General features: G+C 58.7%; 1 protein-coding gene across 5 annotated transcripts; it reads right to left on the reverse strand.

Moving 5' to 3' along the window:
- Positions 1-1,186: 1,186 nt before the first annotated feature.
- Positions 1,187-24,038, reverse strand: RAPGEF3 (Rap guanine nucleotide exchange factor 3). Of its 5 annotated transcripts, none has more exons than XM_027106042.1 (28): positions 23,783-24,037; positions 22,215-22,427; positions 16,143-16,196; positions 15,950-16,056; positions 15,621-15,742; positions 15,300-15,468; positions 14,605-14,689; positions 14,219-14,279; positions 14,032-14,108; positions 13,708-13,854; positions 13,045-13,157; positions 12,665-12,753; positions 12,283-12,361; positions 11,925-12,075; positions 11,764-11,846; positions 10,933-10,972; positions 8,361-8,442; positions 7,929-8,075; positions 5,937-6,034; positions 5,367-5,492; positions 5,099-5,280; positions 4,764-4,854; positions 4,574-4,624; positions 3,554-3,641; positions 3,141-3,205; positions 2,624-2,678; positions 2,453-2,524; positions 1,187-1,607 (listed from the first exon to the last, which is right to left on the reverse strand). In XM_027106042.1, exons 1-28 carry the CDS (start codon positions 23,978-23,980, stop codon positions 1,489-1,491), a joined length of 2,964 nt encoding a protein of 987 aa, XP_026961843.1. In that variant the 5' UTR covers positions 23,981-24,037; the 3' UTR covers positions 1,187-1,488. The 5 variants fall into 5 exon arrangements, with proteins under 5 accessions (XP_026961843.1, XP_026961842.1, XP_026961845.1 ...); XM_027106041.1 differs by having other exon boundaries at positions 5,937-6,052; XM_027106044.1 differs by lacking the exon at positions 23,783-24,037 and adding an exon at positions 22,893-23,751 and having other exon boundaries at positions 5,937-6,052.
- Positions 24,039-24,965: the final 927 nt, after the last annotated feature.

The following is a 24,965-nucleotide window of genomic DNA, read 5'->3' on the forward strand; positions in this document are numbered from 1 at the left end:
TACTTGTTTGCCACTAAGCGCTGATCTGAGATCATCGTATCACACCCATCTTACAGATGGAGAAATGGAGGCAGAGAACTGTTCATTGACTTGCTCAGATGCACTTAGAAACCCGAGGCATAATCCCAGTTGGGCTGCCTCCTGCCAAGGGCTCTGGCCCTTTCTGGAAGCAGTGCGTGTCCATGACCACAAGGATGAGAGGTTTGGCAGTGTGGGGGCGGGGGAGGTGAGGGTGTGTCCAGCCTGAGCCCCAGCAGCTGTACCAGCTGCCTCCTCCTCCCAGGTATGGGCCCACTCCCTCCACATGCCCCAGGACCCTGCTGCTCAGAACCTACTCCGGGTCATCCCCAAGGCCGAGAGGCCCCTCTCGGGGTCAGACAGCGCACCTCCCCTGGCCAGGCTCAGAGCCACAGGGAGCAGAGAGGAGGGCAGCCCCACCTGGGGCTTCCTCACGTGAGTTCCCGGGGCAGGAGGGTCCTCACTGCCCGTCACGGCAGCTGGCAGGGGAGAGGGGACTCCAAGCTGACAAGGCTTGCTGGCAGGAAATCTGACTCCTGGATGCCCTTAGGCCTCAGCAAGGGATGGGCTCCCCTCAGAAGCCTCGGCCTTAGCCTCTCCATCACCTCTGCCTCGCCTCGCCTCGCGGAGCACCGCCCAGCGGGGCTGCAAGCAGACGGGCAGGAAGTGGAGTGGGGAGGGGAGAGGAGGGAGGAGCGACCTCTCAGACCACTGTGGACAGCTGAGGGCCACTCCGGCGAGCCCCGTGCAGGGCTCCAGGCTCCTGCCGCTCTGGTGACCAAGGGGCTGAGGTCCAGCCACAGTCAGCCTTGGAGCCCTGCAGGGTCCCGGAGACCATCCCGGGCAGGGGGCAGGGCTCGGCCTTCCCTGCCACACCCTCCGGGGCTGGCCCGAGAACACAGCCTCTCTGTCCGCTTAGGGTAACAATAAGTCTCCTCAGGGACCACCACTCCCAGACAAACAGCACCGACCACACCCAGCTGTTTATCGCACAGGCCGTGGAAAGAAAAGCAGCACGGCCCCCACCCTTCCCTGCCTCCCCACCTCCCCGGGCAGCAGGCCTGCCCCTGCCACCCACATGCCACACACATGCAGACGCTCGGTCCACTGCGGAAACACACCCCAGGGGCCCAGCGATGGCCGGTCAACAAAGCCGAGAGGCATGGAATCTGGAAAAGACCTGGTGCGGAGAGCTCTCTATTGAACACACAGAGGGAGCGCTCTGCTCTCCCACCCACTCCAGGGCTTCTCTGTCCCCCATTCCTTGGCCTTGGGCCCCGGCTCATTCCATTCCGAGGTCCTCCTTGGCCACCAGTCATCAAGGGGACGGCTGCCTCCATGCCGCCCACTCCAGGGCCTCAAGTTCAGTCCACGGACAGCCCCTGCCCGGCGCGGCCAGCCCGTGGGCCTCCTGGCCCGGCTCGCCCTGGCTCTCCCGGCGGCCAGTGCCTGCTCCAGCCCGGCCCCTCCTCACGGCTCCAGCTCCCGGGAGAGGCGGGACAGTTCCCGCTGGTTGTCGATGACCTTCAGCTGCTGGACATAAGCCCAGGTGCTGGCTGGACTCCGGGTGCTCAGGGACTGCTCCGAGCCTAAGTGGGGGGAGGGGGGGAGGGGTGGTCGGCGGGGGGGCGCCGCGCACTTTGTAGAGCCCACCCCTCCTCCTCCAAGGAGCAAATCGGCCTCCCTGCCCTCCGCCACCGAGCCTGCCACTTCCCAGGGCCGATCTAGAAAACACCCTGCCCCCCTGCTGGGGCAGAATAGCATGGCGGTCAAGAGCACAGACTGGAGAAAACAGGCCCCCCAAATTGCATACAGTTTAATACCCCTTTTACTAAGCTCAAAAACAACTAAAACTAAAGAATATTTTGTTGTCATATATATATGAGGTATTTAAAAGATGTATATGTATGTGCGTGTGCATATATATTTTATCGTACGTATATATAATAAACCCATTTTCCAAAACAAGAAAACGAGTAACTCAAAATTCAGGAGAGTGGCTCCCCTGGGCGGGAGGGGCACGAGGACAGGAGAGAGGGACACCACTAGGGAGATGGAAGCTATTGTCAATGTCCTCATGTTTGGCTTGGGTCCAGAGGTGCCCATTGTATTATCAGAATCTACATACATACATTAAAATAATGAGGACGGTGTGGTATGAACTGTGGATTACAGTGAATCCCATTTCATGCAACTGAAGGCCAATTAAAAGAACGCAGATCTGGGGTAAGAGTACCTGGGTCCCAGCTCTATCTAACCCTGTGGCTTCCACAGGCTTCTTCAAGGCTCCAGCCCGTTTGCACATCTTCAAGTTAGGATAACATTCTGCCTACCTCACAGAGGTGTTGTGAAGCGTCATCAGCATCACGTATGCACGTGCCTGTAAATGCCAGCCATGGCCAACTCGTCAACGCCCACCCCTGCCCGCACTTACACGTGGAAATCCTGGCCGCCTGGCTGTCCTCGTGCAGGTGGGAGACTCGGCTTCTAAGCGGTGACAGAGGCACTGGCGGGTGAGAGGGGGGAGTCAGCGAGACAGGACCAAGCCAGTGCCTTGAAGGGGACACCGGTCAGGGGCACCTACGCGGGGAACACGCCCTCTCACCGTTGCTGTGGCTTCTGCAGTGGTGCAGCATCCTCGCAGCTCTGGCCATCATTCTCTGCGGGCCAAGCAAGGACGTGAGACCCAGTGTGAGGAATGGGACCCTGGTGTGGCCTGCGGGACAGCTGAAGTGCTCGTAGGAACTAGCGGCTGTAGGAGATGGGGTCCTGTCTGCTGTGCCCCAGCTCACCCAGAAACCCAGTGGGGACCAGGCATTGGGAAGAACAGAGGTCAGGGAGGGCTTAGACGGGAGGGGGCTCCGGTTGAAGTGCGAGATAGTTGAGGCTGTCACCCCAGCACTCCCCAGTGGAGACCAGACCCTCATGAGGGCATGCAATGGAGTAATGGCTATTTTCAAGGAAGAATTCATATTTATATGGTTGAGAACAACTTTAGACCATCTCCCACCCCATCCCCAACCCCTTGCAAGGCCATCGTCTTGCAAGACCCAGAGACCCTCAGCCATATGCATAGCCTGCCACCCATTCCAGTGTCAGGCAGCCACTCTCCTCGGACTCACCATCTTCTCAAAGTTGATGAGATTCTCTACCAGCGTGTGATTTCCCTCATGGATGAAGGTCATGTCTGCAAAGAGATGGGCTTTGCTCATAGGTCCCCAAACTCCTTCCCCTTCCAGCAGCCAAGGAAAGGTGAGGGGTCAATAACAGGGGGGCTCGGGCCTGTCGGTCCCCCACATGGCCCTCTTCCTCTCCAACTAACCTCCTGGAGCGATTTCCTTGTATCTCTTAGGCCTCGTATCATCGGCCATCTAACGTCTGCATGTCTTAACTCTGCTCCTACCCTGTGAACTCCTAGTTCATCTTTGTGTCCCCCAGGGCATCGGCGCACTGGAATCACTCAGAGGGTCGGATGGACACACGGGGGCAGGAATGGATGGGATGGAGACAGGGAGGTGGATACTGGCCCTCTTACCTTTGAGAAGAAGGGGCATGAACGGGATGAGGGGAGGGGAGAGCTTGGTGAGGGCCAGACGGTACACACGGTGGTTCCATGAGGGGTCCTGAGAGGGAAGAAGCCACAGTGAGAGAGGGAAGGTCCCATACACCATAACCCACCACGTGCCACAGCGCAACCAATGCCCACCGTCCCAAGGAGAGGCTGTGCACCCATCCCCTTGGAGCTCAGCTTCCTCTCGGCCCCAGATCTCACCAAGGCAGGCTCTGCGGAGGCGGGAGGGGCCTGGACCTGTGACTGCCAGTCTGCGTGATGTGGCTTCCTGGCCTCTGATTAAACCCCAAGGACACGTCGTGGCCATTATCACAGGGGCCCTGAGGTTTCATGGAAAACTCTTTCTTTTCTGTCCCTGTTTCTCCCTCTCTCTCTCTAGTGGGTAACTTCCTTTGAACCTCTTGAGCCCCAGGAGAAGTTTTTCCTCAAGCGTCTTAGAACCTTGCTGATGAAAGCACCCTGCACTAGCTCTCCCCTGAATACTGTCAAACCTTTCAAACCAGCCCCCCTAACAGCTCCTGGCAGTGGAGGGCTCGGCTCCTGAATTCTTTCCTCATCTTTTGGCCTGGGCTGGCACATGGGCTCCTTGAGTCTCCTGAGGGACCACTGACAGGCCCCAGAACACCATGGGAGCTGAGGTCAGGACCTGCCTCCTGTGTCCTGAGGCAGGTCAGCTGGAATCCAGCATCCCCCAGCAGTCCCCTGGCACCTCAGACCCCAGGACCAGACACTGCCCTCATGCAGGACCTCATAGCCACAGCAAAGGCCATCCTCCCAGCACACATACTGAGGAATATAGCACACTATCCAATCATGCTAAACACCTGTTCCTCAGCCAGCACCCCAAACTCACAGGCCAAAGGGAACCAGGCCCTGACCCAGGGTAGACAAGGGGACCCAGAAGTAGACAAGGACCGGCAGAGAGGCTGCAAGGGAGCCAAGAATCGGGGTTTCTGGAGGGAGGAACCGGGGCCCAGCACTCACCAGCAGCCTCTCGAGGGCCGAGTAGAGCTTCCGGACTTTGTGGGGCAGCCTCTGTGAAGGAGAGGCAGGCGGGGCTGTCACTGCTCTGGGGTGGGAGCTCCATCCCCAAAAAGGACCCCCAGAACGGGCAGGGGCCTGACTCAGGACCGAGGTGGGAAGGCCCTGGCCTGCCCCGGCAGATGGCACTCACCTCCCAGGTCTGGGCCAGGCGGCTGATGGCCGAGTTGCTGAGGCCAAACATGATGGCAAAGAAGGAATTGAGATTCTTTTGCTCCTTGAGGCTGTGAACAGAAGACCCAGAGACCCTCAGCCACGTGCAAAGCCCCACACCCATACAGCAGCCGACCTGGGGTCCAGCGCCCTGCGGGCACTGGGGCCGGACGGGGTGGGGAGGCGGAGGCTCCAGGGGACCCAGGGAAGCGTGGGGCTGGCAGATTTGGCAACGCCCTGCCCATGGGTCGGGCATTTAAGTAAAGGCAGCCTCAGGACTCCGCCCACCCAGCGCACCCAGCCCACAGCGCTCACTGGGCAGCCAGCTTGATGAACTTCCGGAGCAGCTGGGCCCGCAGTCCGGGCACAGGGCAGAGACACAGCTCCGTGGCCACCCAGTACTGCAGCTCATTGAAGCGGCGCATGAAGCGCTCCAGGTTGGCGGTGGTGACGTCCCGCAGGGGCTGGGGGCCCAGCACGTAGTGGATCAGCTCCACCTGGGCGGGGACAGCATGAGCGGTCAGCGCGTGGCAGGCGGGGAGCCCACATCGCCGGCCCCCTCCCCTCCGCTCTGCTCCTGCACCTGGTGGATGCTGTTGAAGAGGCTCCAGTCGTGGTCCGTCAGCTGGCCCGCCAGGTCCTTGGTGCTCACCAGGTCCAGCCCCTCTGCAGAGCCCACGGTGGGCCCCAGCTGCTCGGGGTGTGGGGTCTGCAGGTGGAAGAGTGCTCAGGGGGGCTGCCTGGGGAATCCGGGGGAAAGGTGCAGGGTGGGAGGAGCCTCTGTGCCCAGGGTCGGAGGAATGTCAGGGAGGGCAGGGGCTGGAGGGGCATCTGATGGAAGGGCTTCCCAAGGAGGCATGTCCCAGACAGCTCCCCGACGCTGGGACCCCTCCTTGTAGGGTGCCTGTTCTCTGGGGAACCCCTGATGAGGCAGGTCTCCCTCTTCCCCCTTGAGAGCTCCCAACCCGTTCTCCCCTCCCACATCCTGGGGACTTTCCCCATTGGCTGAGGCCAACTCCTTCCTCTTCCTCCTTAAGGCCCAGCAGCAGTCAGAGCCAGCCCTCCCCGTCTTCTCCATGTGACCCTAGCACCCACTCCTACCACCCGCAAAACGCAGCTCCTCCCCAGGCCCTGGCGCCCTGCCTGTCCCTACCAGCTTGTGCACTTCCTGAGGGTTGACAACAAAGAGCCGCTCGTTGAGTCCCAGGGATGTGGCCACACCGTGGGCATCTGGCTGCAGGCCAACAGTGTCTGCAAAGAGAGCAGAGGCTGTGCCGGGTGGGGACAGAGAGGGCGGCCAGCAAGCAACCGGAGGCAGGGTGGAGACCCCATTCAGGAGGCTGGAAGGTCTCTTCTCCCCGTAGCGGGGTTGGAGCCCTGGGCAGGTGTTCTAAATACACAGGTGCGCATGCCCACGCATCCACACACACAGGGTAGCACGGCCCAAGGACGACGAAAGGGGAGTCTTAGTGAGACAGGCTGACGCTAGGCAACGCTGGAGTCTCAGTGAGCCTCGGCTTCCTCCTTTGTCGAACGGAGACACTAAGATTTTCCCTGACTACTTACAAGTCAAATGAAATCATTGATATAAATATAACTAGTGGCTATAAATACACGATACATATACAGGCCTTTTGAGAACTGGGAAAGGCCCTGCAGAAATCTTTGTGCGGATTTTCATCAGCTCTTGTGGACTGAGACTGGGTTTTTAGTCATGTCTGAGTCCCCAGTCCCTAGACCATCAGCCTCCAAATTAAGGTACACAAGACCATCCACGTGTCCTTGAAAAAACCGTAGCTCTTTCACTTTATTGGTTTTTCTCACCTGTTTTGCACTTCTATTTTGTGTGTTGTGTTATGATCATGTAACATTAGGGTAGGAATATATGTATATGACTTACAAGGAAATATACACATATTATGGAGTTTGTAATAAAATATTGAGGCACGTAGGGTCTCAATAAACACTGGCTTAGGACAACTGCAACTTGCCAGGTAGCCACCAGAGGGCAGTGCTTCCCAGAGCAGCACATAGGCACAGGTGACCTCATCCTCTCTCCCCACTTCCTGAAGGAAGGAGGCTTTGCCAGTGTCCCTGCCATTCCTTGCCATTATTCTCAGCTGCCTACCCTGGGCTCCAGCTGTCAGACCTGGGCTGTGTCCTTCATGGACAACAGTGGTTTTTAATGTCCCAAGTTCTCCAAAGGCAGGTCTTAATAATCCTCATGTTGCCGTATTCCAAGCACCAGCTTTATGCTGGGTCCCGTGCTAACGGCTTTAAACACAGTAGCTTATTTAATAGCCACAGCAGTCCTATGTGATAGGTACAGTTACAGTGCTCATTCGACAGACGAGGAAACCGAAGTTCACAGAGGTTAAACGACTCGCCCAGGATCACACAGCCAGTAAGCAGTGGGTATGGGATTCCAGCTCAGATCTGGGAGTCCACTGTCTAGGCTCTTAACCGTCAAGCTGCTCTATCTTACCTGCCATGGTACCTCTACCTCCTAACACACTGCTGGCCCACAGCTGACCCTCAAAGATGACTACAGACTAAATGAGCAACTACCCGAATTCAAAGGCTCTCAACGATGCTCTCGCTGTGTGAACTTGGGAAAATCACTGAACCCCTTTGAGCTTAAGTTTCCTTGTCTGAAAATAGGATCAAAATACCTATCTCATAAGATTGCTATTAGAGTTCAATAAATATGTAAGCATGATAATGACGTAGCAGTAGCTACGTAATAACAGATAATAACGTAGTGCTGACTATGGGTCAGACCGCATTCTAAACACTTTTATAGATGAGCTCATTTATCCTCACAATTCCTCTATGAAGCAGGCACTCTTTTCATCCCCATTTTACAGATGATGAAACAGAGCCCAGAGAGATTAAGCATCCTGCCCAGGGACAGAGAGAAGGGAGCCAAAGGGCAGAAGTCAAATGTGGGCAACAGGCCCCAGAGTTCATGCTCTTCACCACATGCAAAGCACTTTGAAGAGATGTAAGAAACCTCCCAATAAATGCCAACCATCACTAACATGATAAAGATAATAGAGATGATGATAATCTTAATTCGGGGGATGGGCACGGCTCTGAGGGGGTCCCCTCCCTTGGGGCCACCCTACCCAGAGACACAACTCACCGCCCGCAGAGTTCACCTTCACCAGCACCTGCCCCTTAGTCCAGCCGTCCTCCTGGGCCAACGCCGCCATCACCTCTCTCACTGAGGCCGTCACAGGCAGCTGCAGGGTCAGCACCGAGTGGTCCGGCCGGCAGATGTCATAGGGGACTGGAGAGGAAGGCTGGCTGAGCTGTGGGGGGGGGGGGCTGCTTCGTCTCCCCACCCCAGGAGGGAGAGGGCAGCGACTGCAGTGGAGGGAGGGTCCCGAGCAGGCGGGCAAGGGCACTACGGAATAGCTTGGGTGGGTGGGAGGCCCTGAGCCAAGGAGAGGGGGAGCCTGGAACACAGACCCCGAGGAGCGTGGCATGCCATCCTCGGCCAGGCGCCCCAAGGTCAAGGGTGATGACAGTAGGGTTCGAGCTATGAACTGGCTGGCTTGGACAGACCACCAACCTTTGTCCCCGACTCGGATGGCACAGTTGCTGCTGGGGAGAGGTTCATCCTGGCTGGGGAGCCAAACAGGCATGTTCCGGGCCTGAGAGGGAGAGAAAGTAAGGCCGGGAGGACACAGGAGAGCATGCAGGGACGGGGAGGGGCCTCTGTCACCAGGAGCATGGCATCCGCGGGGCACGCACACCACCCTGGGCTCTGCTTGGCCCATGAATCTGGGCCAGGTAAGGCGCTGGGGACTGAGGCTCCTGGAGGAGACAGAGCAAAGTCTGTGCCCCTCTACGTGTGTGTTACCCCCTCTACCAGATGGGTCTAGAATTGCTCTAATACGAACACACCTCAGCTGTTGATCTCGGTGTTTTCCTCCTTCAGCTACCATTTGCTATTTGCTACATGCCAGGCTAAGTACAGGCATCTTTTAACTATCTAAATAGTCACAAAAGCCCTTTGACAAAATATTATTATCCTCATTTTATAGATGAGATCAGTGAGGCTCAGAGACGTTAAGTAACATACCCAAAGAAACACAGCTGCTAAGTGGCCCAGCTGGAATCCTAACCCGCCACCTGCGCCCCCACACACACACACCCCGCTCTTGTCCACCAGCACTCAACTGTGTCAGCTGCCCCGTCACCCCACAGCCCTTCCTCCATGGCCCCACCACAGTGGGCTGCTGGGGAGCCCCCGCTGGCCAGAGGCCTCCCTCACACAGCTCCTCTGCACACCGACCACTCTTTCTAACTCTTGTACTGACTCTCTACCTGCTCTGAAGGTGGCAGATCAGGTTCGGACCTTGGTTCATGGCTCTTCCCTGGATTTCCAGATCTCTGCACTCCCCTCCGAGCTCCCCCCAGCCTCACGCACCCTCCCACTCCACCCCACCCCCGCAGATGGAAGACTCTTAAAACCATACCACTGAGCACTGAATGTTCTTCCAGGCCCTGGTCTCAAATGCCTCCTGGATCCTCCCGCGTCTGTGCTCCATCACCCCAAACTCAACACACCCCTCGGATCCCTCATCCCACCTGCCAGGCTACTCTTCCGCCATTCCCCTGGGCTCATGGTTCCTGCTGCCCAGCCCCCGCTTCCCCACGGCATGTCTCTAGTCCTGGGGTCTCCGTGTGCCCCCCTCCCCAGCCCAGGCCAACCTCAGGGTCCACCAGCCCGTGTGTTGCCTCACTCTTTATCTACTAAAACGGCCCAGCTATTCTCCGCCAGCCTCACCTCTCGAGCGCCTCCCTCTCTACCACTGCCATCTGCCTGACAAGAGCCCGATTAAGCTTCCTATCACGGCTCCCACCGTCACTGTCTGCTGGATAGCGCAGTCTCCTCAGCTGACCTATGCAATACGCAAATCTCATCTTGTCAGTCCTCGGCTCAGACACCTTCAACGGCTCACGCTGCTCTGGGGTCAAAGGCCAGGCCCCTTACCGTGGCCCACAGTGCGGGGGGGGGCACCTGCTCTGGCCCCTGCCCACCTCCCCCCTCTCCTCCAGGCCCAGCGGTCGCTTCTCCCTGACCCTGACCCGGAGTCAGCCCTCCCCTTCCCGTCTCCAGAGACCCCTGTCTTCGCCCTTATACAGCATGAGATTGCCCTGCAGCCCCGTCCCTCGCTTGGCTGCAAGCCCCTCGAGGCCAGCGTGGCTCCCCCCGCCCCCTACGGCATCCTCGGCACCTAACGCAGTGCCCGCTGGCCGTTCCCTGAGTGGCAACCACAGGCTGGGGAGACAGAGGTCAAGGCCCTTCACGCGGGCATTCCAGTGGGACATGACAGACACCAACAGACAATAAGCAAGTACACAAAGAAAACAATTCCACTGGGATAATGTTTTGAGGAAAACCATAGAGGACACCTTGGAGGGGAGCCGGTGGGAGAGGGGTCAGCAGGTAAGGGCAGGAGACTGAGGAGGGGCTGAACTTCACCTTTAGCCGAAAAGGAGCCTGCGAGGAGGAGGGGGGAGCAGGATGAGGTGGGAGAAGCAGCTGGGCGCTGCAGGCCCAGGTGAGGCATCTAGGTGTTATTCCCAATGCATGAGCCCCCAGCCAGCCCCAACTTAGCTGCCCAGCCCCTTCCGCCCCATCCCTCAAATCTCGCGCCCATCACGGCTCTTCCTCCTGCTTCCCCCCGCCCCGCCTGCTGCTGGGAATGGCACTGGGATCTCGGCCTGCCTTCCTCTGGGCTCCCTGCACTGGCCCCCAGGAACCCCTGGGCTTCCGAGGCTACCCCCAGGCACCACCCCTCACCTCCCAGGTGGGAACTGCTAACTGGCTCTAACTGTGAGCATGAATCACCTCCCAGATGGAATAACAGCCCCCTGGCTTGGGGGGGGCGGGGGGAGCAGTGACCTTAGACCTCTGTGTCTCCCTGCAGGGCCTGGCCCCAGCGCCACATGCAGCCTGAGCTCCATGAACACCTATCCCAGACCCAAGGATGTGCCTGGGGCCGACCGGGGACGGGGGGCTGCCCACGCAGAGCCCCTTGGGTAGGGGCTGAAGGAGGGGCCCGGCGGTCCCTGGAGGAGTGGGGACAGCTGGGGCCCCGCAGAAGCGAGAGGACCTCATTCGGGGCAGACACCTTCATCTGCGGAGATGCGTTCCCACAGCCATTTTCCAACCTGTGGAGCGAGAGGAGCGAGGTGAGAGTGGCGGGCAGGGCCCCCTGCAGGCGGGATGACATGGGGTCAGGAGCAGAGAGGACGACACGGGCTCTGGATTCTACCTGCCCTCACCGGAGGCTCAGAGGTCTGCAGATTTGGTGAGGATCAAAGATTTGGTGAGACAGGCAAGACTCGAAATCCAGCCCCTGGATCCTGGGATTTTCCCAGGCCAGCAAGGGAGGGAAAGAGAGCTCAAGGGAGAAAGGGACGCGGTGTCCGGGCAGGCAGCCTGCACAGGAGCTCTCCCTGGACCTCAGCCGCCCCCATGGGAGGCCTGGGAGGGCGGGAAGGTCTCGGAAGGCGAGGTAAACGCTAGGAAATTGACCGGGCTGGCCGGCAGGAGCTGGCACCACGGGTGCTTGGCAATAATTAGGAGGCAGTGAGCACAGCAGGTGTGCTGGGGCTAGAAGGATGGCCCACGAATGACTGTGGCTGCGTGAGCGTACGGAGGAGCACGTGATGGGAGGGTGAGCAGCAAGGGGACCGGTGAGAACACTAACAAGTGAGCACAGCACACCCTGAGCTGCACTCTTCAGGTGCAGTGAGGGGTAGGTATTCTCCCAGTTTTACAGACAAGAGCTGAAGCCCTAGGGGGTGGGGGGGCAGTGAGGGTAATGGGCTCAGGGCGGCATAGCTACAGTGGTGCAGCCTGGATTCAAGCCACGTGCTTGGCCCCAGAGGCAGTGCTCTCCATCCCCGCTGCGCCACCCGTCCCCCAGGTGACGAGTTAACCTGAGCCAAAGCATCACCTGTGGTGTCGCCGCCTCTCTGGCCACTGCTCCCGCAGCAGGTTGCAAAGCCGGGCATCCCTGCTCACCAGGTCTGACAGTTTCTGGGAGGAGCCAAAGTTCACTGAGATTCCACGTCCACCCCGGGCAGCCCGGTCCAGCCCTGCCTCACGCCCAGGTACCTGGAGGAAGCTGGTGGCCACAGGGTCGGTGTGGAGCATGGGGCCGTACAGGGCCACCCACTGGCTGACCAGCCGCAGGATCTGTTGTCTCTTGTTGCAGATGTAGGTGCTGCACTCCTGCTCGCTGCCTCCCACGGGCTCCGCGTGGAAAGTGGGCACCCGTCAAGGGAACCACAACCTCTAACCAGACCACCCACCACACCTTGGGCAAGGGAGGGGCAGGATGCCCAGAGCCCATATGCACAAGCTGGGCCTGGCACGATGCTGGCACTTCGGAGGGTTCGGCACAGCCACGATACGAGGGATTCCTTCTCCCCACTCCACACGCCATCCTAATCCCCTGGGGCTGGAAGGATATTGGTGCAGGAGGGCAGCGCAAAGCTGGGCAGTGGGCATGAAGACACTGTGGGTCAGGAGGAAGTCGCTGAGGAATGTCTCTGTAGGGCAGGGACAGGGGACAGGTGGGGGCTTCAGCGGTCAAGTCTACTGAGCACAAGTATATGCCAGCTGGAGCATCCCTTTCCCCAATTCCACCACGGGCAAGGGACCAGCGATGCCCAGTCCCTGTCACCGCGCTTCCCACCCAAACCAAGAACACAGGAATGCAAACTTCCCGTCAACTGACCAAACGGACCAAACTAGCACGCGATGAGGTCAGACGGCAGGGTGCCTGGCCCTCTCCCATGCTGTGCTGACCACCCAATGAGTCAGAGAGCAGTCAGGGTGTCTCCTGCCCCTACCTGTTGGGTCATGAGCACTGGAATCAGGCCGCATGGCCTCCAACAGAAGTTCTAGGATCTTCTCCGGGGTGCCAGACATCACTATATACCTAGCAGAAGCAGCCAGTCCATAGCACTTATGCCACGACTCCCCTTCCCACAGCCGGGGCAGACATCAATAATCAATCGTATCACTCATCCCTATTTGCCAGCCCTCTCTCACCTTGGGGTGGAGGGGGGACCAACTCAGGGGATGCCTCTTAGTCCCTGGAAGCCTCTCCACCCCCAGGTGGCCAGAGGGCAGGGGTATGACACGGGGAAGGGAGTAAAGCCTGGGAAATGGAAGGAGAGGAGGTGGGCAAGAGAGGTGGTATGGAAAGGCAGCATGGTGGGTATGTTACCGGTTCCTGCCTGGGGTTGGGGGACGAGAAGGGCCAGTGCCCTGAGAGGTTCTCTCCAGCACCAACACCACTTTGCCATGTTCTTCCAGCCTCATGGTCTTTGCTTCCACATCCTGGAGAACAAGCCAACACCCAGTGCTCAACATACACCGTGACTCCTTTCCCCACCCTACAGCTTCTCCCTCTCCCTCCCCCGTTCCAAACGCTGAACCCCACAAGGCTCCCACAGGGACCCTCAGCCCTTTTCCCACTCCATTCAGTGCCCACGACCTTGGTTTTAACCCCCACTCCTACCCCTGCCCATCACCCAGCCTGAGCCCTTCCTCCACCCCATCCCTCCCAGGGCTCCCTCCGTGGATCCCACGCTCCATTATGCTGCATCCCCTTGCACCCTAGACCCCCACCCCTCTGTAAGCCCGGCCCCCTGGTCTCCCACCCAAGCCAGGGTCCCCAGGGCTCGCTGGCCCTCCTCAGCACGCTGTGCACCTCCTCACACACGCAGGGCTGGGCTGCCACCTGCAGCCAGCGCCCCGAGCTTCTCCACCCTCGACCTCTCCTTGACCCTTAAAGGCTCTCTCTGGTCTTTACTCTTTGCCCCACACCACTTCTCCAGAGACGTGTCCCTGCCACGTCCCCTGCCCTCCCCACCCCCAGCAATGGCACCTTGATGATACGGTTGAAGTCCTGCTTGTCCACGCGAAGAAAATGGCAGTTGTCCTCTCGCAGGATGATGGTGGCCGCCCGGGGTGCGTCGTTCACCAGAGCCAGCTGTCCAAAGTCGTCTCCCTCGTGCACTGTGGTCACCAGGCCCTGCAGCCAGGCCTGAGTCACAGCCCAGCCCTGCCGCCCAGCCCTCGCCGGGACAGACCCATGGCGGACAGAGCCACTAAGGCAGGAGGAGACCCGGGAGATCGGCAGCCTTGGGTCTATTAAAGGCACTGCCCATGAGGTCAACCCCAGGGGGCTGGGCAGGGAGGGAAGACTTACCTTGCCGTGGGTCACCACATTGACAGATCCCTTCCAGATGATGTACCAGGAGGTGCCCTTGTCCCCCTGGCTGAACACTGAGAGAAGCACAGATCAGACATGCCCCCGGGGACCCATCACTTCTTCCCTGTGGCCTCCGCCCATGTCCAGGTCCCTGGTGCCCAGCTTCCCATCCCGTCTGACTTACACACGGTCCCTGCCTTGCTGTGTGGTTCAAAGAGCAGAACTGCCGCTAATTCCCGCTTCACCTGGGGGTGGGGAGAGGAGGGTCTATGAGGTGAGTTCAGGGGAAGAGGGAGCATGTGAGGCGGTTAGGTCCAAAGCCACAAGTGCTCAGGGGACAGAGATGTAGTTAGGTCAGGTGACCTGGGATTCAGCGGGAGACAAAGCAAGGGGAAGAAATGGGCAAAGAGAGGCAGAAGGGCTTACAGATAAGGATGCCGGGGGCAAGAAATTAGACTGAGGTTTCCCAGCCACAGGCAGAAGGGGAGGGGAATGTCTTCTGGCCCAGCAGCGGTCACAGGGAAGGGAGGTTTGGGGGTGGGGAGGGCAGGGCTGGGTCGGGGGACTGACCGAGTTGGAGAGGTGGGCCACGGCCTTGATGTGCAGCAGCTCCTCAAAGATGAGGTCCAGCTCCTCGTCTGTGCGCTGACCGGGGCTGCGGGCACAGGAAGGCGGGGAAGAAGTGATGAGCTGTGGGCCCAAGGCCAAGAGCGGGAAGCCACCACGTCCACCCAGCTTGGGCCTGGGCCAGCCGGTGCCCCAGCAGTAGCTGTTTATCAATAGTGGGCCAGTCTTTACCGGGAGCACACTGTGTGCCAGACACTGGGCCATGCGTTTTACACGCATTACCTCATTCCACCCTCACGACAACCCCATGACGTTGGTATTGTTATCCTTTGACAGAAGAGGAAGCCGGCATGGAGAGGCCCAAGGTCACCGAGCTAGTAGCCAGTGGAACTGGAATTTGAACGCAGACCTGCCGGCGGATTCCAAAGCCCTCCGTCTCTCTGCATTGCAGAGTGGGCAGCGTCTCCGGAGGCCACGTGTCCCACAGCCTCAGTTACAGAGGAAGGACCATGTTCAGAGGGGGAAGGAGGGCTCGAGATCACACAGCAAGTCCATGGCGGAATGCAGACCAGAGCTCAGGCCTCTGGTCCAGCCAGGGTCCCTTCCCTCCACAAAAGTAAGGGACCACTCCCTCAGAAGGGAAACCGAAACTACCGAGTCCGAGAGCAGGGCCGCGAGATGCAAGGCGCCCGACTTACGGCTTTCGAAGCGCCACCGTGAGCAGGGCATCAGGCCCCCGCTGGGAGAGCAGGGCCAGAGCCTCAACGAGCTCCTCCTCCAGCTCGTGGAGGCCTGCAGGCTCCGGCTCCAGCCCGGGGAAACGGTAGAATTGGGTATCTCGATCCTGGAAGGCCCAGTCGTGTTTCACTGGGGGGCAGAGGCCCAGGCGTGGGGGAGGAGAGGAAATTGAGGCCACGTGGGTGTGAGGCCCCCTGCTGCAATGCCCACCAGCAATGCCTACCAGTGCCTGCTCCCCAGGACTGCCCAGCCCCGGGCACCCACCCAGGGCTAGGGCTCACCATGACAGAGGGCACCTTCATCCAGCAGCACCTGGCAGATTCCCACGGCTTGGCTCCGGGAATGGACCCCCAGCCCCAGGGCCAAGATCCCATCCACCAGTTCCCGGCCAGAGCAGCATTGCCTGGGAGGTGAAGGGGCCAGGGAAGAAGAAGGAGTCTCAAATGGCAGGACGGGAGAGGCGAGAGGGAAGAACACTCCATCTGAAAGGCACCTGGGTCTAGAAGCAGAGCTGGGCCCAGGTGCCTGAACAGAGGGAAAGGGAAAGAAAACAGGGGGTGGGGAGGGTTTGGAGGGGGTGGGCAAGGAGGTAGCCAAGGCCACTACTCACCGGTGGAGTCGGAGGTGGTACTTTCGGTCTCGGATGAGGTTGGGGCAGGTGGCCAGGAGATGCCGATGCAGCTGCCTCCCCGCCCTCAGCACCCGCTCCGTGGAGGCCTAGGGCCGGGGAGAGGCACAGCTGGCTCAGGCCCTGAAGCCCTCGCTGTGCTCCGCCTCCCAGCTCCACCCCTCGTGGCTTGTACCTGCTCGAGGCTCACGCTGAAATCCAGGGACTCCTCGCTGTTGGCGAGTGGCGTCTGAGGGCGGTGGGAGGGTTTGAGTGTTAGTGCCAGGCCTTTAAACCCAGCTGTCAGATGCCCACCCCCATCAGTCCCAGCCCCTGCCCAGTCCCCGACTCCAGGCGTCCACTTAGCTACTCTTTCAACAAATACTCACTGAGCACCCCCCATATGCCAGGCGTCCGCCTCATGCCCGCCCTGCTGCCCTATCCCCAGACCCTTGTCTTGCTTCCTGACTCCAGCGGTGCATCCCCACAGAGATTCCAGTTCTGCTTACTCAGGGCCCAGGTGTGCCCAGGCTCCCAGGTAAACTGCACCGTGTAGGGAAGGGGCACAGTGGAGCTGGAGGGAGCATGACGACATGAGATAAGAAGGCCAGGGAGAGGCCAGAAAGTGAGCAGCTCGGGAGGCCTGGAGTCCCAGGGCCTCCTGCCAGGCCAGGGTCAGTCCCCAGTCACAGGGTCAGTCCCCAGTCACAGGGCCGTGGGCGAAACTCCTGCCCTCTGTGGGCCTCAGTGCAGACTGGTAGTTAAAAATGCAAACCCTGGAGCCGACTCCTGGATTCAAATCCCTGCTCCTCTGTTTACCAGCAGTGTGACCCTGAATATATGATTTAACCTCTCCCTGCCTATAAATCTATAAAACATTCCTAACAACAATTCAGGCTTTAGGAAGGATTATGTGAGTTAATAGAGATCACATGTTTAAAGCACTGCCTGACATATACATGTAATTGTATATACATGTTAGTTATTATTACTGATCTGTGAAGCTGGAAGGCCCCTTTCCTCTCCAAGATGCTGTCGCTGCTAGCTCATAAATAACCCTGTAACAGTGAGTCAGTCTTGGTAGCACACAGGACAGCTCTGGAAGACGGGGTTTACGTACAAATCATTGGTGAACGAGGTTTCCCTGCCCTTGGCATCAACTGGGCATCCAGGACTCCTGGGCCTGTGTGCCCTGGGATGTCGGCCATGAAAGCCTCTCATGGCCCTCTTTTCCTGCCACCTGAGGACTGGAATTTGTGGGCATCTCTGGACAGGATGCCCTACCCTCTATGAGCCATCCCCAAGGCAGGCACTTGAAGTTTACAAAGTATGTCCACCTCCGTGATTTCATCTGATCTCATATAGAATAGGATCAGATGGGAAGTAGGCAGAGCAGGTATTGTCTACCCCCCCGACTTAGGAAGAAACAGAAGTCTAGAGGTGAAGTGCGCTTGTAACTCAGACACAGCCGCACAGCCACGGATAAACTCAAGTTCCTACCAGAAGTGCTCACATTCTTGGTCCCACTCCACCCACCACACCTGCCTGTTTCCTCTCCCGTCCCACTTCTCTCTGCTGCTTTCCCAGCCGCACACAGGGCCTGAAGAGGACCTGGCTGGGGAGCTAGGGTACGACCAGGCCTGGGGCCACAGTCCCCTCCCCTGGTCCCAGCATCCTCCCACCGTGTGCCAGGCAGAGGCCTGAGGTCTGGCGCGCGTAGGTGCCTGGCCCAACGCCGGGCGGAAGTCGCTAGGTATCCCATAGGTATCCCTGACCCGGTCATGGGGCCCATCCTGGTGCCAGACATAGCCCTGGAGACTTACTGACAGGAAACGAGGAGGGGGAAGGGCAGGAGTTCTACCCAGCCAGCCCCCTGTGTTGGAACAAACAGTACCGAGTGCTAATGACTTGTTGTTGTAGCTGTCAGAGTGCCCAAGTGGCCCCAGTCCCTGCCCCAAGTCCCTTCGGTGCCCACGACCCAGGCTCCCGCGCACACACACTCCCTTCCTGGTATTATTGTGACCCCCCAGGGCACATCAGGAGGGGAGGTGCCTGGTCACGTGGCCAGGCTGGTCAAGACTCAGATCTCAGATCCTCAGGCCCTGCTTAAAGCACTTCCTGTCCTGCCCCAGGGGATGTGCACGGAGGCTGGAGGCTCGGAAGCTGGGGGCTCTGGCCCATCAGAGCTGAGGAAGGCATCCTTCTCATTTTGCGAGGAAAGCAGGAGCCCAGAGGGATGAAGCAACTTGCCCAGAGTCACACAACCGCTTAGAAATTTAAGATCCCACTGCATAACCCTACCAACGCTGACCCTGAAGTAGGTGTTTGTCTCCTATTTCACAGCTAGAGAAAAGGAGGCTCAGAGGTTACATAACCTGCCCCGTGAGCCGGTAGACAGGAGCACCAGGATTCACGCTGTGCCTCTCCGACTCCAAAGCCCACGTCCTTAGCCACCAAGCCCTACCATATCCCATGGTGCCCATGTCCGTAGCCACCAAGCCCTACCATATCCCATGGTGCCTCCGCGGCCCCGTGCTTCCCCCACCGTGTGCCATGAAAGCAGAGATGATAGAGGTGAATGCTGCCCTCAGGAATGTTCCACGGGCAAGGAAGTTTGGAAAATACTGGGTTAGACCAAGTTCCATAGCCCCTCTGGACCCCTGCCATGTTCCCGGTGCACCAGGACTTCCCAGCATCGGGGTGGAGGCGCTATTCCAGAGCAGCAGGTGTGTGGGCTCCGGAGCCAGGCACCTGGGTTCAAATCTCGGTTCCCCATTACCGGCTGGCTGTGTGACCTTGGGCTGCTTATAAATGTCTCTGTGCTTCAGCGTTCTGTAACATGGGGTTGATGATAACAGCACCTGTCCCACGGGGTAATTCTGAGGATCCGAGGAGTTCATAACATGAAGCATTCGAAGCTGCGCCTGCTCTGTAGTAACTGCTTAGTCAGTGTTAAGTACCTTGATGTAACATTATTATTTCATGCTGGGCACCTGTCATCTGGACACAGTGCACGAAATGTTGTACTTCCGCTGACCCTGTCCCTGATCTGATAACGCTGAGTGTCAGCTTAGAGGGTTCTCAGCTGGAAAGCAGTGGCTGGTACGGCAGGGGTGAAGGCCCTCACCCACCGCCTCCTCTCATGTTTGGACAGGAAGGACTCAGGGTGGAAGAGGAGGTCCCAGCTAGCTTCCCTGGCATCAGCACCATGGCCTGCCCCACCCCCGTCACTGAGGGTCAGAGTCGCGCTGGAGGGGCAGGCACAGAGCCAGAAAGCCATGTTGGGACCCGTCAGACCAGTTCCCTTAGGCCACAGCTAGGGTCTCAGGCCAGGGCTGTGTACGACGGGACTGGGAAAGGATGCATGAGTGGGGGTGATGTTTTGGGGTGTCGGCGTTACCATCCGCAGCAATAGAAAGTCCACTACGAGCTTGAACTCTGCAGCCAGATCGCCTAGGACCAAAACCCAGCTTTGTCCCTTAGCAGCTGTGTAACCCTAGACCTGTCACTTAGCCTCTCTGTGCTTCTGCTTTCGCATCTATAAAATGAGATGATGGCATTAGTAGCTATCTCACAGGGCTGCTGTGAGATTATCTGGTATGACAAAGTAAAGCTCATAATAGTGCCTGGGATATAAATACTACACACACAACGATTAGCTACTACCATGATTTGGACGGGTTGGATGAAAGCATGTTTTCTGAGTTAGAGAATAGAGCCACGTCCCCCAAATAAGTCACTCAAAGAGAAGCATCCCAGGCTTCTCTGAGCTGGTAGGACCCAGCAGAGGTCATCCTGATCTCGCCCCTGCCTCTAGACAGATTGGTCCCTCTGTAGGCTCCCGGACATCAGACAAGATCTCATCTCCCCGTCATGTTTTCCAAAGGAGACGTCCTTCCATCCCATTCCAGCATCAGCTTTGCCGTGGTTGGTAAGTCCTTTCTGTATCTAACCTCAGGCCCTCCTGCTGTAACCTGCTTTCATTTTCTCTTGTCCTGGTCTAGTAGGAACAGAAAGTGCTCTCTTCAGACCTCAGGAGGTTGATAGGTTTCCCCCTTGATTTTCTAAGAGGGGGGCATGGCCTGAATAACTCCCAGCACTGCCCTCCTGGGACTCTGGGCCCCACCTCCTTTCAACATCCACCCTTCACCCTGTGTGTGCACGCTCCCTGCCGGGTACTTGTTCCCTCATATGAGCCCCTCCTCTGCCAAAGGCATCATCCAGAGAAGAGAGGTATAGCTCACAGGTACCCAGAGTCTCTTAAACACAGACGCCGTATGCTAACACATATATATGGAATCTAAGAAAAAAAAAAAAAAGGTCATGAAGAACCTAGGGGTAAGATGGGAATAAAGACATAGGCCTACTAGAGCGTGGACTTGAGGATATGGGGAGGGGGAAGGGTAAGCTGTGACAAAGTGAGAGAGTGGCATGGACATACATACACTACCAAACGTAAAATCGATAGCTAGTGGGAAGCAGCCGCATAGCACAGGGAGATCAGCTCGATGCTTTGTGACCACCTAGAGGGGTGGGATAGGGAGGGTGGGAGGGAGGGAGACACAAGGGGGAAGAGATATGGGAACATATGTATATGTATAACTGATTCACTTTGTTATAAAGCAGAAACTAACACACCATTGTAAAGCAATGATACTCCAATAAAGATGTTAAAAAAAAAAAAACACACAGACGCAACGGGCTGAAACCACCTCTGCCCCCCCACTCCCCAGAGATGGTCCTCAGGAGAGGATGTGTCCTGTCTCTAGCCCTGAAAATCTAAGTTCCCTCTAATCACCAACACCCACACATACCTGGCAGGGGAGGGGCTTTGCTTCTGTGCCTCTGACCCCATTTTTTACTCCACTAACCCTCACCCTCACTCTTCCAGCCTCCCCATGCATACCAGCCCTTCAATTCTGGGGGACTGGGGGAGACAGGAGACAGCCTGGTGGCCTCCTCCACCCCCTCCCAGACGTTGGGTCCCAGGGGATCCTCCAGTGACCTCATTGTCCTGGCACCTGACCTTCCCCCCACTCCCCACCTTGCCTCTACAAGCTGGGAAGGGGACAGGAAATGCACAAGTAATTATAGCCTGAGAGGGAAGGAGGGAGGGAGGGTTCCAGCCCACTGGCTCCAAGCAGTAGCTACTGCCAGTGACCTGGGGGGTGAGGGGGGCAGACAGCGAAGCCCAGAGGGAACCCAGCTCCCCTGCCCCCTCCAGAGCATCATCTGGAACAGGACCCAGGCCCATGAGGCCCCTTGTCAGGAGGACCCAGGGAGGGAGGAGTTGGGGGAGAGCTGGGGACTGACACCTAGATTCTCCTCCCGATTCCCATTGCAAGGAGAACCCCATCACCTTGGTGGGCTTCAGTTTTCTCAACCCAGCTTCATATTTTGGTAAATATAAATGGTGGTTGGGTGAGGTAGGAGGAAGGAGGCAGAAAGTGGTGGTCATTCTACTCAGAGGAATTTGCTGATAAGAGAGGAGCTCTCCCAAGCCCTGCTTTCTCTCCGCCCCTTTGCCCAAGTACTCTCCCGCTGGGCACAGGTAATAGACACAGCGAATCTCAGGTGAAGAACCTATTAAGTCTGGGTGGTTGGGGAGAGCTTCTCTATGATTTGGATCCTGCAACCTTTATCCTGCCCCCTCAGCCCCCCCACATCCTTCCCCCACACCCTTTCTCTCTCCTTCATTCTTGCAGCTCCAGAGAGATTCTTCACCGGCAAAGGGAGCTCCGTTCATCTCAGAGCCTCCAAACTTCTCAGAATTCTCCCCTGAGCCTCTCAAAGCCAGATGCCAAGCAATGTTCACATGACCACCTCACCCCGAAATCCAAAAGCAGACTCGATGCAGTTCAGCCCTCACTAAAGGAGAATGTTGTCGCGGCGATGTTTAAAAAACAGTAACCAAGCTTACCTCTTGACCCCCACTTGACCTGGTCCCCAGCATTTCATACATGCCTCCCACCACCACCTGGAGGACACGCAAGCACCTAACTCTAGGCACACAGAGGTGACAACTACGTGACAAATCCCTGTACCGCTCCCCTCATGCCTGAATGGGGGGACTTGGGCACCACATGCACACGCAGTGCAGCTGTGTGAGCCACCCACACACTGCAGCCAAGCTGCCTGACCCACTGTCCACCCCAGCTGTCCCCCTCATGCCCCCAGAGCGAGTTGGGCCCCCGGAAGCATGCCCGTTCTTCCGGTCAGGGCCCCCTCCAGCCCTGGTGCCTGGCCCGGGCAGGGGGTGGGCACTCACCCAGCGAAGCCCCTGGATGCAGCTGGGGCGCTGGTTCTCAAGCAGCAGCTGGTAGGAGCAGCTCCGGGACCGGTGCATCCTCCTCAGCACCATGTTGAATAGCGTCCCCTCCGGCACCACGTCCGGGAGCCCTCCCACCGGCGGGGCTCCCAGAACTGAGCTGTCCTCCACAGCCAGGCCCACCTGCCAGCGGCTTTCACCTGGCCAGCTCACCTGTGACGGGAGGAGGAAGGCAGACAGCCATGAGGCCGGGCCTGGGGCAGCTGGACCAAGGCACAACTGCCCCAGGCAGAACCACTTCCCTAGAGTCCTCTGGACTGGTCAGGCGGAGGTGCTGCATCCCTGCCAGGAGCCGGGGGAGGGACAGGAAGACCTTCACTGGGGCCTGCCGGTCTGGCGCACTTAGGGGTCTCCAGCTGGCGCACCAGAGATCAGGTCCTTCTTCCCGGTCTTCTGGGGAATTCTGCCCCACTCCACCGCCCATGGCCCTGCAGGGATCTCCACCGACTCCCGGTATGGGACTACGGACTCTGGATGCCCCAGAAATGCAGCTTCAGCTCAAACCATTCGTTTCTCCACCTCCCTCACCCCTGACCAAGCCTCTCTCTCCCACCCCAACTCCCCGACCGTGCCAGCTTCCTCTCCGGCTCCTCCTCCCCCTAACCCCACCTTACCCACCTTCATATTCTTCCTTGAGCTCGCACAGCCGTGCAGCCTCTAGCAAAAGGCGGGGGCTGATGGAAGACCCCCCGCCCCCCTTCCCCCCGCCAACAGCGAGCCCCTGCTGTAAGTCCCAGGCGAAGTGAGCAGGCCAATTCCTGGCTGGACCCGCTGCCAGGGCAGCCCGAGCCAGGCTGGGTTGAGAGGCTCCTCTTGGGTGGGGGGAAAGCTGGGGACTTGAGGGGCGGTGTTCCCCCACCCCCAGCGACAAGGAGCCCCGAGCCTCCCCTCCGTCCCAGACGAAAGAGCCAGCTGGCACCGGGCGCTGAAGCGAGGCTGCAGCTGGCACTGGTCCGGGCGGGAGCTGTCACACCCCCTGCGCGGCCCGCCCTCTTCCCTTCCCGGGAAGGACCGGGAGGGCGGGGAGGACGCGCCAGGCCTTACAGTAGGGAAGGGGGCGGGGGCGGGGGCGGGCACGGGCGAGGGGCGGAGTCTCGAGCCCAGGGTGAGCCGAGCCGGCGGGAGCCCAGGTCCCGAGAAACCCTGGCGGGCCGGAGCGCCCTTGGGTTGCGAGCCGGGGCCGCGGCGGCGGGGGTGTCGGGCTAGGGGCTGCGGGCCGCTACACCGGCCGCCACGTGGCCGGGAGGAGAAATGCAAACAAGGAAACCGGGGGAAGGGGGAAGGGGGTGAGTCATTGCGGCCCCACCCGGGAGGGAAATCCGGGCTGGGGCCGCTTCCCGGCCGGCCGGGGGCCTCCTGCCTCCTGTTTCGGTTCAGGGTCTCGAACAGGCCGGGGGAGGGATGGGGCCGTTTTCCCGCAGGGAATCCCGCTGCCGAGGCTCCCACTGCCGCGCTTCTATGCACACACCCCGTCCGCCCCCTTCTCCCCGCCCTACACACACACACACCCGCCGCGGGTGGGGACACTGAGGCTGGAGAGGCAGAACGGCGCTCGGGGACTGTGGGCGCTGGAGGTGGGGCTGAGATCCCAGAGGAGCTGGGCTAGAAGGCCACGCCCCCGGCGGGTGAAGGTCGAGCTTGGGATTCCAGAGTCCTAGGCGGGGTCTGTGCGGAAAGCCATCGCCTCCCTGGGCCTCAGTTCCCATCGCCGCGCTGCTGGCCCAGCGCCCCCTCTTCGCTCCACTCCTGCTTCTGAGTCCGCGGAGAGACAGTGGCTCCGGGACAGCAGCTCCCCCAGCGCCGGCGCCGTAACTGCTCAGGGCGTCACCGAGGGTTTTGGAAGGAGTCGCACGCCTCGCCCCCGGCTTTCTAGGACTCACCCCCTTTTTGCCCCACCTGTGTCCCTTTCCCTTTGCTGCTGAGCCTGCCTGGACAGAGGAAGACATATCTCTAACAATCCATGTCCCCTGCTGTTTCACCGATGATTATTTTCTTGGAGGGGGGGTTAATTGTGATTAAAATCAATTTTAATATGTCTTTGAAAATCATTCCAGGAGTTTATCAGATTGTAAGTTCCATCCCCTCAAATTCAGATTCAGTCCTACTGGCATGAAGTGGAAAATCTATATTTTGAACAAATACCCCAATCTGCTGGGTTCCCACTTTGAGAAATGATAGTGGAGTTTTAAATGACCCCCTCAGGGAAGGAGGGGAGCCCGAAAATGAGTCTGCCCCCCAGACCAAACCCATCCACTCAGGTTTGGGGAATTTGGAAGAAGGAAGAACAGCTTGAAGGGATAACAGCCTGGGGTCACAGGTGTCCATGGGGAAGAGAGTAGAGAGGGAGTGGGGCTGGGGGAGTGAGTTGAAATTTCAGGTCTCTGGTGCCAGTGACCTGGTCTAGAAGTCCTTGCAGGGGAGTTTCCGGAGACTGGCAGTCGGGTCAGAAAGGGGTCCCCCCTTTCCTATTCATCCTGCCCCTACTTTGGGCAAGTGGAAATGGAGCCAGTGGGTGAGGCAGGACATCTGCGTCCCTCTCAGCAGGCCACAATAGCCTGTAAGTGCCTGGCACTGTTCCAAGTGCTTCGCAGGTATTCTATCTCTGCCACCACCCTATGAAGCAGTACTACTGTCATTCCCACTTCAGATGGTGAAGCTGAGGCTCAGAGTTACCAAGTAGCTTGCCAAGGT

This window comes from Aethalodelphis obliquidens, unplaced genomic scaffold (assembly GCF_003676395.1).
Source record: "Aethalodelphis obliquidens isolate GAN/ISIS:26980383/991018 unplaced genomic scaffold, ASM367639v1 scaffold8, whole genome shotgun sequence".
In the NCBI taxonomy this organism is placed as follows: Eukaryota; Metazoa; Chordata; class Mammalia; order Artiodactyla; family Delphinidae; genus Aethalodelphis; species Aethalodelphis obliquidens.

What these genes read in the sequence shown, in the direction of transcription:
- RAPGEF3 (XM_027106041.1), bottom strand. Translation starts at nt 23,980, where the DNA reads ATGGGAACTGAGGCCCAGGGAGGCGATGGCTTTCCGCACAGACCCCGC. An exon ending in TCAGCGTGAGCCTCGAGCAG is followed by an intron (nt 16,057 to 16,142) that starts GTACAAGCCACG and finishes CCCCGGCCCTAG; the next exon opens with GCCTCCACGGAGCGGGTGCT. An exon ending in TTCATCAAGCTGGCTGCCCA is followed by an intron (nt 4,855 to 5,098) that starts GTGAGCGCTGTG and finishes TTCTGTTCACAG; the next exon opens with CCTCAAGGAGCAAAAGAATC.